Here is a 12,892-nt window from a genome sequence, read left to right as displayed (position 1 = left end):
AGGGATGAAGGTACAGCTTGTATTGACTTTAACAAATCCATATGTTTACCTACATCATGCATTCTCAACTGGGATGAAAATTAGTTCTTGGTGGGGAAGGGTGGCCAAAAAATATTAAACATCACAATGGTTTGTGGAGCTGCCAACCTCAGTCTTACCTGGCACAATCCTGTTTCTTAGTATTTAATTTCTCTTACTAGGGAGAAATTAAGATTAATTAAAATTAGTCTCCCCCATGCCTGTTCAGGCTTGAGGGGATGGTGGCACCTCCCTCTGTCCCTATTTCTCAGGTGTCTCCATCTTTTCTATTGAACCCTTTGACCCTGCTTCACCCCCTGGAAATAGGCCACTTGTGCAATTCCCTTTAAAATACCAGCTGTCAGTACCTTCGTGCTGGACCTTGACCTAATTTCAAGTTTATACAATAGTTGAGAGTTTACAGGGTAGCTTTAGAAAGGTCATCTCATAAGTGCTCTCCTCAGATCCCATGTGGTAATGGTGCAGGGGTTGGGTCTCCTGCTCTGGATGAAACCTGCTAAGAATTCACACCAGCAATGCGGTGAATTCTCACCTTCCGTATAAATTCCTTTTACAGATACAGATGTGTCCTGAGCAATGACTGCTATTTTTTTTTTTTTTTAGCCTGGATTTGTGAGACATTCCCATTTATTGTCATTAAACAGTTTTTCAAAAATTAAGACCATATACTGATTTGCTGTCAGGCTAAATCTCTTGATTTGTAGCTCTACTCATTTTAATGTATATATACTGATGTTTTCCACCCAATCATTTCTGCTTGGTCAAGAAAGTTAGCAATTGATTTACTCATTACTCTGCTTTGCACATAGTTTCCTAACTTCTTGGGGAAATGAATCATCTGATTTGACCCCCACCTAAACTCTGAGCTACTTAATGCAGTTGAGTGGAGGCCAAGGACATGGATAGAGTTATTATCTCATCTATTCATTCATTCATTCATTCATTCAACAAACAGACATGTCTGGGCACCTATACCTGCCAGGCACTGTACTAGGCTCACGGCTTGGGGAACATCTATTCCAAGCTGGAGCTTTGTTGTCTGCTGACCGAGCTCCCTCCTGGGGCAGCATCCCCTGAGGGACAGAACTGTCCCCGCCGGGCCTGGTGTAGCACCTGCCCCATGGCATGGGCTTCAGAGGCAGACATAGCTGGGGCTGACTCTGGACTCCACCCACCCCTGCCAGCAGTGAGATAATGGATCCAACCTTGCAGACTTGAGAGAATTAAAAGGGATAATGTCCAGGCAACATTTGCACAAATACTGCTTGTTTGACATCCCCTGGTTCCCTCTCCTTTCTTCCCTCTTCTGCCCTCCGGTAAATCCGCTGAACAACGATCATCCATTTCCAGGTCTGTCTCTCGTGGGCTCCTCCAGGGCAGGAGCGGGATGTTTTCCATCTCCTTCTCCCTAGACAGGGTGGGTGCGGGGCTGGCATTCAGTTCATGTCGAGCAAGTGTGTGGTTTGGACTCTATTTCCTTTGGCTCTTCTCCCGTCTAGTCCCCCCGCCCTGGGGCTGGATGGGCTCTGGGCTGCTTGGTCTGCGGGGCTCGGCCTCTCCCCTTTCTGGGTCTCACCGAGCTCCCATCAGAGTGGACCCTCAAAGTTCAGTTCTGAGAGCCTGGCTGGCACTCCCCACAGTGTCTGTGGGAGGGTCCCCCGGGGGTGGGGGGCAACCTTGGCCAGAGGCTGAGCAGGTGGCGCTCCAGCCCCTCCCCCACCCTCAGGGGACGCCCGTGGCCGGTGCCTCAAGGGCTCCACAGTGTCAAGGCCACAGAGGGTAAAATGTTCGAGGTGGACATCTAACTATTGTGAATGAAGAAGGTTGCCTGCCATACCAGCAAACAAAGGATGTTGCAACCATGGAGCCGCTGCAGCTGCCGCCGACAGTGAGCCCTGAGGAAACTCAGGATGGAGACAAACAGGCTGTCCACTGCCAAGCCCTCAGCCCCTGCAGCCAGCCCCACACGGTGCACCCTGAGGGGACTCAGGATGGGGAAGTACAGGATACTGTCTCTAGGGAGCTAAGGTGCAGATCGAAGGAAAGATTTCAATGAGCCCAGACTCTTGCATCTTCCCGTACATAGAAAAGCACTAAATTCCTTAACATCCTTGAGATGTCTGGTTTTCTCTAATGAACAGTCATCTTGTGATGTTCCAACTACCTGGTCTTTGTTGCAAAACCCCTGTATATCCTGGCTCCCCCCTTGCCTCTTCCGAGCAGTCCCTTAGAGCTATCTGAGATGCTGTGTCCCGGGGTGAAGTCCTCAGTTTTGTCTGCCGAATAAAACATAATTCTCAACTTATAGGTTGTGCATTTTTTTTCAGTTGACAGACAGATCGATGTCCTGGATGGGATATTTGAGGGTCTTCCCTTGACTTCCAGGACTCAGGCCCACGGGAGCATGGGCTACAAAACCATGCCAGGCAGGGTTCTTGGTGGGGAGAGTGGGCTCTGGAGTGTTACTGCCTCAGTCTGAATCTCAGATCTGCCACACTCGCTGTGTGACCTTGGGCAAGTCATTTGTATGCGATGCGTCTCCTCCTCTGTGGTGGCAGGGAAGCTGTCTGTCTCGTTCACTCTTTACCTCCAACCCTGGCCCAGAGCCTGCACTGTGGTATAATAAGAAATATATATTTGGTCTTTTCCCCCGGTTCCCGGCACAGAGCTCAGTTGCTGGCACAGGACATGGAGCTCTTAAAACCCTTGGAATTTCCTGAGTGATAGGAGTATCTTGTTTTTCCTAATGAGCCCCTTTCCAACACACCTGAGTTTATGCTAACAAGGTGACTCACGTGGGCCCTTAGATGGTTTCAGGGAGAAGCTGGCCTTGCTTACACAGTTGGAACTCAACCCCCTAATGCCCAGGGAGGGGGGAGGGGCTGGAGGTTGGCCAATGATTGACTCGACCATGCCTACGTAATGAAAGCTCTACAGAAACTCCTAAACAATGGGGTGGGGAGTTTGCAGGTTGGCGAACTCATGGAGGGGCTGGGAAGGGGGTGCAGTCCAACAGGGCACGGAAGCTCCACACCCACTCCCCCATACCTTGCCCTGTGCATCTCTTCAGAGTAAGCTGTAGTCATGAGTAGGGCATGTCTGTGAGTTCTGGGGGTCGTTCTAACAAGTATTGAACTTCAGGGGATGGGTCTTGGGAACCCCTGTACTGTAGTCGGCCGGGCAGAAATGCAGTCACCTGGGGACCCCAATCACAGCTGGTGCCTGAAATGGGGGAAGGCTTGTGGGACTGAACCCTTAACTTGTGGGGTCTGTGCTCCCTCTGGGTAGGGAGTGTCAGAACTGAATTGAATTGTTGGACACCCAGCTGGTGTTAGAGAATTGGAGGATGGGTGTGGGGAAAATGACACATTTGGTGTCAGAAGCAGTGTTAGAAAACACAGTAGGGTCTTCATGCGTGAGTGCTGACTGAATGCATGAGAAATACAATCATACGTTGAGTGCTGACCAGTTGCCAGGCTCTGTGTTTGGTGCCTGGAATACAGAAGTGATGGAAACAAGTTCTCTGCTTTTGAAACATTCCCAGATATTAGAGGAAACTGAGCAGCCTCAGCCATTGTAATATGGGGTGGAGAGGGTGAAACCAGCAGCAAATCTGGGGGCTGAAGGAGCACAGAGGAGGGGCTGTCTAGTTCTAAGAAAGGTTCAAGGGACAGTGTGAGCTGACTTTTTAAAGATGAGAAGCCATTCCTCAAATGGATGGTGCCAACTACAAATTGGCACCTGCCATCTACCTCTACAAGGATCAAATCATGAGCCGCTGCAGCCGCTGACCTTCAACACCCCCTGAAAGGAGTTCAGGGTGGAGATCAGGAATGAGGCCCTCTGTGCTCTGGGAAGAACTGGCAGAACAGGTCTTCAGATAGTTAGGTATTTTCAGGTGAAGAATTTATGAGCCCAATTCTTGCATCTCCTCGTATCTAGAAAAGCACTAAAACTTTTCACGGTGACATCTGCTCCTCGTGACTAGCAGCAACCTTCTGCAAAAATGTGTGCTGATTGCATGTACTCCCCCTTCACCAAAATCGCATATATACTGACCTTCCCCCCACGTCTTCGGAGTGGTCTCTCAGCGCTATCTAAAATGCTGTCTCCCGAGCTATACTCCTCATTTTGCCCCAAATAAAACTTAACTCACAACTCTCACGTGCATTTTTTTTTTAGTTGACAATGTGTAAGGGTGGAGTTCTAGGTGGGGGGACAGATTTGTAAAATCATGTAAGCATGGGTGACAGTGGGGCAGCTGCATGCAGCTCCACGTGGCTGTAAAGCAGGGACAGTGGGGTGGGGTAGGGGGAGAGGGGTGGGCAGGGCAGAGATCCTGATGGTCCCTGCAAAGGTTAGTACACGCGGGCAGTCTTTCCAGATTACATCAGTGTGATAGATAGAGGTGTCCCCTTTTCAAGCCAGGCATGTGCTCCCTGGGCACTTGGCATCTCTCCCATCAGGACTGCTCCAGCCTTCTGGAAGGCTCAGATACTAATGTGCTCCTTTGTCAAAGCAGTGATCAAACTCCATCTTGTTGTGTAGACCAGGGTGTGTCTGTCTTCCCCATCGGCTCATAAACTGCCCTTAGAGGGCTGAACTTAGTGCCAGGCAGAGTCAGTGGGTAATAAGATTTTTCAAACTGTAATTTACATGCTTTGGGGATGATCACCTTTCCCTCAGAGATAAAGCTCTTCTATCCTGTGCCTCATTTATTAGGCTTCTCTGCCACTGCCTTGGGGTTACGCGCACACATAAAATATGTAGCAGGAAACTGCCTTTCTTGTTTTCTTTCTCTTCACCTAATTTCAACTCCCTGTCAAGTCTCCTTCAATGGATCTGCTAATCACAGAAGCTGCCTCAGGCAAACTTACAGCTTCTCTCCTGGGAAGAAGATTCTTTTCATTTAATCATGGAGGGGCGGCCTCCCTGGGGAGGCCCTTGGCCATTTATCTCTTATCGGCTCCGAGCCACGCTTTCCCAGGGTGGCTCCTCCTGGGATCTGTTCCTTCATGTACACTTAGGAGGATGCAAGATGATCTCACAACCCCAATGGCAGTTCCCCTTGGACAGGTAATTTCCCCAGGGCCTTAAGCTGTGTGCTGTCAATGTGAATCCAAGTGAAGTTTCTAAGCCCTGGTCAGTCTCGGGGTACAGTAGCTGGAGTGGGTGAGGCCCAGTGGCTCGGTGAACACAGGGGGTTTGGGGAGCACAGGGTAGGGACCAGCAGCTGATCTGAGATCAGGGGGGCAGATGGACCTTCCTTAGGGAGCCCCCCTGACACTGGTGGAGAGCTCAGAATCTAAAATGCTGGAAACTCAGCATGCAATACGGTTGCAATCACAAAAAAGCAGTGTTTGCAAACACTGCAAGGGGAACCAACATCATTGCAAGAAGGGAGAGGGTTTGGGAACAAGCACAGAAGCCAAAGCTTTGTGATTTGGGTCAGGTAAGCACTTCAGGCAGGTTTGTGGATGAGCTCAATTTAGTATTTTTGTGTAAGTGGACAGAGAAAAAGGCCAACCCATCCACTGAGAGACCATGTCAGCACTCACTGTTCTTCCTGGGAGAAGAGCTGTTATCGGAAAAAACCCGAAAAGTGCTCACATCCCACCCTGAAACGTGGAGCTTTCCCTCAGCGGCCTGCACTCAGCACAGGGCCCCCGTCCACGGGGTCCCTGCTGGCTGGCGCTGCCCAGGCCCACTGCCCTCGTCTGGTCCTCATTTCCTGCCGCCTGCGTTTCCCACCCGGCCCCTGGCTTGCGGCTTCGCCTCTGATTTGTTTCCATCCATCTGCCTCCCAGATCCACTCTTCTCACTGCAAATCTTAAAAATCCCCCCAACAGACCTCTCTGGAGCTCAGGATAAAATGGCAAATCTTAACGCACCACCCCGGCTTCCCTGGACCTGCTTCCAGCACATCTCTGACTTGTCCTGTGCTGTACACCCGGCTCCAACGCTCCCCCCGCCCCACACTGGGACAGCGGTTCTTGCCTGTCTCTACCCTGGAGGTCCAACTGAGCCAGCGTCAGGTGAGGCCTGAATCAGCGTTCACTGTAGTTCTCAAGCCACCCAGGTGACTGTAATGCTTTCAGACGAGGTTGGAAAAGGCGTCTCTTGCCCAGGGATTTCCAAGTTTGGCCTAGGTCCCACCTCCAGATTAGGGTTTGGTTGGCTGTGGATGCAGCCTGGCCATCAGGACTTTTAGAAGCTTGCCAGGTGATTTAGCAATGTTTGAGGACCACTGCTCTGGCCCTGCTGGGTTATTTGTTGTTCCTTTGCCATTAACTTCCTTTTACATTCTGGCATTTTCGCTGGCTTTTCCTGCTGTATGGAAATTAGTCTTTCCCTCCCTCATAAGCTACCTCATTCTCCCTTCTTCCAAATCTCAGAATTGAGGGACTCTAGAGGGAACAGCAAACTTTTTCTGAAAAAGGTCAGATAGGAAATATATTACACTTTTAGGCCACTGCCTGTGGTCTCTGTCATGCATTCTTCTTGTTTTCCTTTTAAAATGTAAAAGCCATTCTTTGCTTGTGGGTCATACAAAACAGGCCATGGGCCAGATTTGGCTCACAGGCTGTAGCTCCCTGACCCTGGACCACAGCATTGTTTGTTTTGTAAGGTAGTGAGTTCCCCGTCAATGGAAGCAATCAACTCATGGTTGGAGGACTTCCTGGCAGGGAAACCATAGATGGGACTTGAACTTCCAATGAATAACTGGACTGAAAACCTTTCTGTTCTTTCATGAACTTGGGATGCCTTAGTTCTAATTCATCCCAGCTCCTGGACACAGCTCCTCATCTGCCAAAAGATATCTGAGGTCCCCTGCCAGCTCTGAAATCATCCCAATTCTCTGTTCTGCCTCAGTTCATTGTGAAGCTCTGCGTGTGTCAGCACGGCCTCTGTTTCAACACGAAGAGCTGTGATTTAGGTATCTGAGTTCAAGAGACAAAGAAGAAAGACTGCTCCTGATCTCTGTGTACAGATGATATTTGAAGCAAGAACAGCTGGAAACCATGAAAATCAAAATGCTCTGATTTCATCTTCAGCCACAGACATCTGACAACTAGATACGAATGGCAACATTATACCTTTCTGTGTAGACACAAACAGGACTGATTCACAATGATCCAGAGTAGACCCATCCTAAGAAGATAAAAACAGAAGCTTCCCCTCTTATCCCAAATTCTTTGTGTCAGTCTTGCAAGTCAATCTCAAAATGGGCCTAACTCCACGCACCTTTTAGCAAACAGCCAATGAGTATTGACCACATGCATAGATCAGAGTTAAGACTGCAGGTCCTAGAACAAGATGGTGTAGATTCCAATCTAGCACTTGTCTCTTAGCTGTGTGACTTGGGGAAAATGACTTAATCAATATGATCTTTGTTTTTTTTTCATCTATAAAATGGGAATAAAATTAGTTTGGGAAGGAAAGGTTTTGCAGCTTACCTGTAATTCATCTTCTATCAACTGGGATAGGAAGAGAGGAAAGAAAGAAAAAGAAATGACCTGGTCCATTCTGTTTGTAAACTTGCTAAGCCAACCTCATAATGGTATTTTCTAGCAGAAAGATAAGAGAGTCCTTATGTACAAAATGCTTTTAGGAGGCTACACCTGGTCTATTTAGAATGGAATGTATAGCTATGGATATAGTCCACTAGAAAATAGTGTCAGTGTCAGCTGTGTAATTATCAAAGTATAAAATGAATATGCTTCATGAATAAAATACTTCCTGTATGTAAGTGTTGCCCTGCATGTTTTATTCAGAGACCTCACAAGTTTAATCCAGGCCAGAGTGCACTCTAACATGCAAGGAGGAATCTGGGGAGCTGTGTTGATGGCTTCAGTCTTCACCTGGGTCTTACGATGACCTAAGAATTATTAGTAAAGTTTGATTCTGAGTAAAATCTCTGATTGTTGTGATTTTCTTTTGACAGTCTGACTCTGTGTTATCTTATATTCACAGCGTATGTTTATGAGAAAGCATTAGAACAGGGCCTGGAGCATAGTAAGTGCTCAATAAATGTTATTATTATCAGAGAACTGGTGTGAGGACTAGATCAGGGGACAGAGGGAATGTGCTGGAAAAGCTCAGAGCAGTGCATGGCTGTGAATTCTTATTCTTTGCAATGGGGTAGAGAGAGCACAGGTTTTTAAAGACCTGGTTCAAATCTTGACTCCAGCACTTACCAGCTGGTTCATGTTAGGGGACACTGTAACCTCTCTGGGTTTCAGTTTCGTCATTTGTAAATGGGAGCAATTAATCCTAATATCAAGACTACTGTGCAGAGCAGGGATGACGTGTATTCAGACATCCAGCGTGATCAAGAGAGGTTAACGCCCGAATGCCATTATGAGGGAGGCCAGGACTGGGCCAGGAGCAGGATGGGGCCAGGGAAGACCTACGCCACTGCCTCTGGGTTTAACCAAATCACTTTTGGGGTGCTCTCCCTTGTCTCCCTCTTAGAAGGGTTCTCAGGAGAAGATAATGAACCACACACAATGCCCTTTCATGGAGCTTATTTTCTAGCTGGGGGGAGACACATTAAGCAGGCATCAGCAGACTACAGCCCACAGGCCACATCCAGCCCACCACCTGCTCCTGTGAATAAAGTTTTCTTGGAACACAGCCATGTCAGCCTTCATTTACTCACTGTCTGTGGCTGTGTTTACACTACCATTGCAGAGCTGCAGAGTGGCCACAGAAGCTGTGTGGACTGTAAAATCTTTACTGTCTTGCCCTTGGCACAAAAAGATTGCCAATCCCTGTATTAAACAGATGAGGATACAGTACGGAGATGAGCCAGTGAAAGATGCTGTGAAGGAAGTAAACCAGGATGATGTGATCGAGAGTATGCGTGTGTATGTGTGTGACTATGGCATGTGTGTGCACATGTGTACGTGTGTGCATGTGTGTATGTGTATCCTTGTGTGTATTGTATGTGTATGTGTTTGTGTATACTTGTATGTGTGTGTTTGTGTATACACGTGTGGGCACGTGTGTGTGTGTATACATGTGAGTGTGTATGTGTTTGTGCATGTATACTAGGTGGTCAGGACAGGCCTCACTGGGCAGGTGACATCCCCGGAAGATGGCCACACCAGCCTATGAGCTCCGTGAGAGCAGAGACTGTCCCCCTGGGTTTCCTCCCCAGTGTCCCCAGGCCTTGCACGGGGCCGCTGGCCACCCACCTCCAGGGGTACCGACGTGACTGCTGCCCGTGGAGCTGGTGGTGCGGAGACCCCGTGGGACTGAGCACATTCCCTGCTTGAATCTCCTTTAACTGCAACGTGGGCTCCTTGTTTGTCCTCCTGTTATTAGCTGCCCCCCCGGAAGGTGCCTTCTTCCTCTGGCCATCTCATCATCACAGCACAGTGTGTGTATGTGTGTGTGCGTGCGCGTGTATGTGTGTGCACACAGGTGTGCGTGCCTGACGCCCTCCCCCAGTCATTCCACGGCCCTCTCCACCATCTCATTACAACCGTCTGTTGTCGTGGCTGGGGACAAATGTGACAGGCTTCGGAACATGACGGCCCATGAAAATCAAAAGTGCAGAGGGAGAGAGAGAAATTTGGGTCCATTTGTTCTGATAGAAACTTGTTGTTTTCATCAACACAAAAACCAAAACAAATCAGAACCACAGCAGTGCTTCCTGGAGAGATCTGTACAGTCCTCAGACCTGCCCCGCACCATCTTCCCAGCCCCAGCGCAGCCTCTGACTGGGCCCCTGTGGGACACAGACCCCCAGCTGGGGGTGGCAGGGCCCTCAGTCCCACCTCCCCTGGCCATTGGAGAGATGAGGAAACTGAGGCCCTAGGAGAGCAGAGGACTTGCCCACTAGGGAAATGGCAGAGCTGGGGCTGAAGGTGGGTCGTGGGTAAACTGAGGCTCAGAGTACTCCAGACTCCATACTCAGGCAGGTACAGTGTAAGGTGGTGGTTAGGGCCTGGGGGGTGGGCAATTCCATCGCTGCTTGCTCTGTGCAAGTACCTTCCCATCTGGCTTCTCTAGAGCGGTCACGAGCCTTAAACGAGTTAACACACATCAAGTGCTTGGCCGAGCATGGTACATAATCAGTGATGAATAAATCTTAGACGTTACCATTATTATTATAACTATCATTATACCTTCCATACTAAACTGTAGCTTCTCTGTGGGCACAGACGGTAACTTGAGTATCTTCGATTCATCCCAAACTAGTGAATCTGGCTCACAGCTCTCGCAGCTGTTCATGGTTGCTGTGTTGTTGCATGTTACCGTCTATGCATCGTTGAGTGAGCCTGTTACCTACCATCGGTTGGATGGAAACCAAGGCGGTCACTGCATTTAAATCGATGGGGACTCTCCCCTCCCCCTCCACTCCCAGTGGCCCTTGCCCCTCCCCAGACCCCGAGCTCTCTATCCGTACAATAAGAACACCCCACCCTGGTGGTGCCATGAGTCCCTGGGCTGGCATGTGAGGAAGGAGGGGCGCCTTACCTGGCCCGCTGCAGAAGGCGGCGATAATGCCCAGAATGCACACGATACTCAGGTAAGGGATCCAGGGTGCGTGGTCCTGCAAGAGAGCAGCCGTTGGGCAGGTGAGGAGGCAGCTGTGCTGGAGGACCTGGTACCCACCCCAGCTCCTCCTCAGTCCATCTGCATGACCTGAGGCAGCTCACTTTACATCTCTGAACCCCAGTTTCAGCGTCCATAAAATGGGGATAATGATAACCCTTCAGCCATCCCATCCGCCTATGTTACAGATGTCAGAGTGAGATGAGATGATGCCGGTGAAGCAGTTGGCATAGTCCCAGCATACAGTGGGTGCTAAATAAATGAATAACTAACACTGATTGAGTGCTTAGTCGGAAGCAGGCAATATGAGAAATTCTTACAGGCAATTTCACATTTAAAAGATTTTCTCTTGGGCTTCCCTGGTGGCGCAGTGGTTAAGAATCCGTCTGCCAGTGCAGGGGACACGGGTTCAAGCCCTGGTCCGGGAAGATCCCACATGCCGCGGAGCAACTAAGCCCGTGCACCACAACTACTGAGCCTGCGAGCCACAACTACTGAAGCCCGTGCGCCTAGAGCCCGTGCTCCGCAACAAGTGAAGACACCTCAATGGGAAGCCTGCGCACCACAACGAAGAGTAGCCCCCGCTCTCCACAACTAGAGAAAGCCCGCACGCAGCAATGAAGACCCAACGCAGCCAAAAATAAAATAAATAAAATAGTAAAATAAAATCAATTAATTAATTAAAAAAATTTTTCTCTCAGTCAATCCCAATTATCCTGCAAAACACTACCTTTCTCCCTCTGCCGTCCTGGCAAGGTGTGAGATGAGTTAACTTGCATCATTAAGTACGCTTGGAGGGGCTGCCCCTTGCCTAGCGAGTGGGGATGGCTTCACGCTGGCTGGGGAGGTGTTTAGGAAATCGCCTCTGCTCTAGCGGACTGGAGGGCTGATGGTTAGAACAGGGTGTCAGCCGCGCTGGGACACGGTGGGTGAGGTGCCGGGGCACCTGAACGCAGTCTAGAGAGACTCGGGGAGGGGAGGGGTCTGCACTCACCTTTGAAGGCTGAGTCGAAGTCAGGCAAGAGGAAAAGGAAAGGAAAGGCATTCTAGGAGAGGCCTCCCCATGGGCAAGCGCTCGGACGCACGGGAGAGCACAGTGCAAACATCCAGAGCGGAGGGCAGGGGGAGAGGGGAGAGAGCGGCCCTTCCATGCCAAGTCCACCAGCTCCTGCTGCAGGAGGGTCTAGGGTTGGCAGGAGCCCCGCAGGCTCTTGCACTGTATAGCTCTCTGCTGCACCATCATCCATCCATCCATCTGTCCACGCATCCATCCTTCCATCCATTTGGCAGATTGCTCCAAGCTCCCCGTGGATGCCACGTTGGGAGGTGGGAATGTACAAATGGGCATCGTCCTCACCCACACACCTCACTGTCCATCGGGAGGGAGAGAGATGGTTCAACAGTGAAAGCCCGGCTGTGTGATAAGTGATGTTGCAGGGCTGCCCCTGGATCCCTGGGAAGACAGAGGGGGGCACCTCACTCAGAGATGGGTTAGGGGAAGGCTTCCTGGAGGAAGAGGTATCCAGGAGGCAGCCAGGGTTTCCTGAGTCTGGAAAGCAGAGAGGCCAGCTGAACAAAGAGGGCAGGGCCAGGCTCTTTGGGGGGCTGCTGGGGAACAGGGCTGCGGGGACAGGGAAGATGAGGGCACCTGAGCAGGGAAGTGCTCTGAAACCTCGTGAGGTGAGGCCTAGAGGGGCCCATGTGCTCCCGGCGGCCCTTCTGACATCTGACACATGCTGCAGAAAGACAGTGACCCGGAACATCCAGCCTGTGACGCTCCCTGCCCGGGACAACCCTGTCTGGCGGTTGGGAAGGAAGGTTTCTGCCAGCACATCACCCAAGGGAGAAGTTTCCAGCTCCTGCCTGGTCAGCACCTCCTTTCTGAAGGACAAGCTACTGCCTGTCAGACACCAGCACACCACAGTTAAGTCCCATACATACGAACCTTCAAGTTGTGAACTTACAAAGTTGGGAACGTGCTTTCACATGTCTAATCACGTAAGGTAGTTCACGTGTCTGGCGTACATTGTCACGTGTGTGCATCCTCTACAAGTGGTTGTGCTTTTGTGTAATTTACTGTATAGTACTGGATAGAGTACAGTTGTACAGTTTCTTTATTTCAAACCCAGGATGTCCAGAAGCAAGCGTAAAAGCAGTGGTGATGTAGTTGGTGCAGCACTACTCAGACATCACTGGATTGTTTTTTCAAGAGGGTAGGTAGAATTGAATCCAGCAAGGAACCCGAACATGTGCCACCAACGTCAGGCATGAGTGAAATTGCCGCTTG

The 12,892-nt window shown here is 50.0% G+C and overlaps 1 protein-coding gene across 4 annotated transcripts in view; it reads right to left on the bottom strand.

The window, feature by feature from the left end:
* SLC2A9 (solute carrier family 2 member 9) overlaps positions 1 to 12,892 on the bottom strand; it is a 192,245-nt gene that overhangs the window by 50,340 nt on the left and 129,013 nt on the right. For 2 of the 4 annotated variants that reach the window (XM_036853255.1, XM_036853256.1), the window contains one exon: positions 10,528 to 10,603. In XM_036853255.1, the coding sequence (XP_036709150.1) occupies positions 10,528 to 10,603 (76 nt within the window). Of the gene's footprint in view, positions 1 to 9,796; positions 10,336 to 10,527; positions 10,604 to 12,892 lie in introns of those variants that run through there. The other 2 variants (XR_005020012.1, XM_036853257.1) reach the window with 2 other exon arrangements.

This window comes from Balaenoptera musculus, chromosome 5, assembly GCF_009873245.2.
Source record: "Balaenoptera musculus isolate JJ_BM4_2016_0621 chromosome 5, mBalMus1.pri.v3, whole genome shotgun sequence".
Taxonomy (NCBI): domain Eukaryota; kingdom Metazoa; phylum Chordata; class Mammalia; order Artiodactyla; family Balaenopteridae; genus Balaenoptera; species Balaenoptera musculus.
Note: the sequence above shows the minus strand (reverse complement) of the source record. Positions and strands in the feature narration are given on the sequence as shown.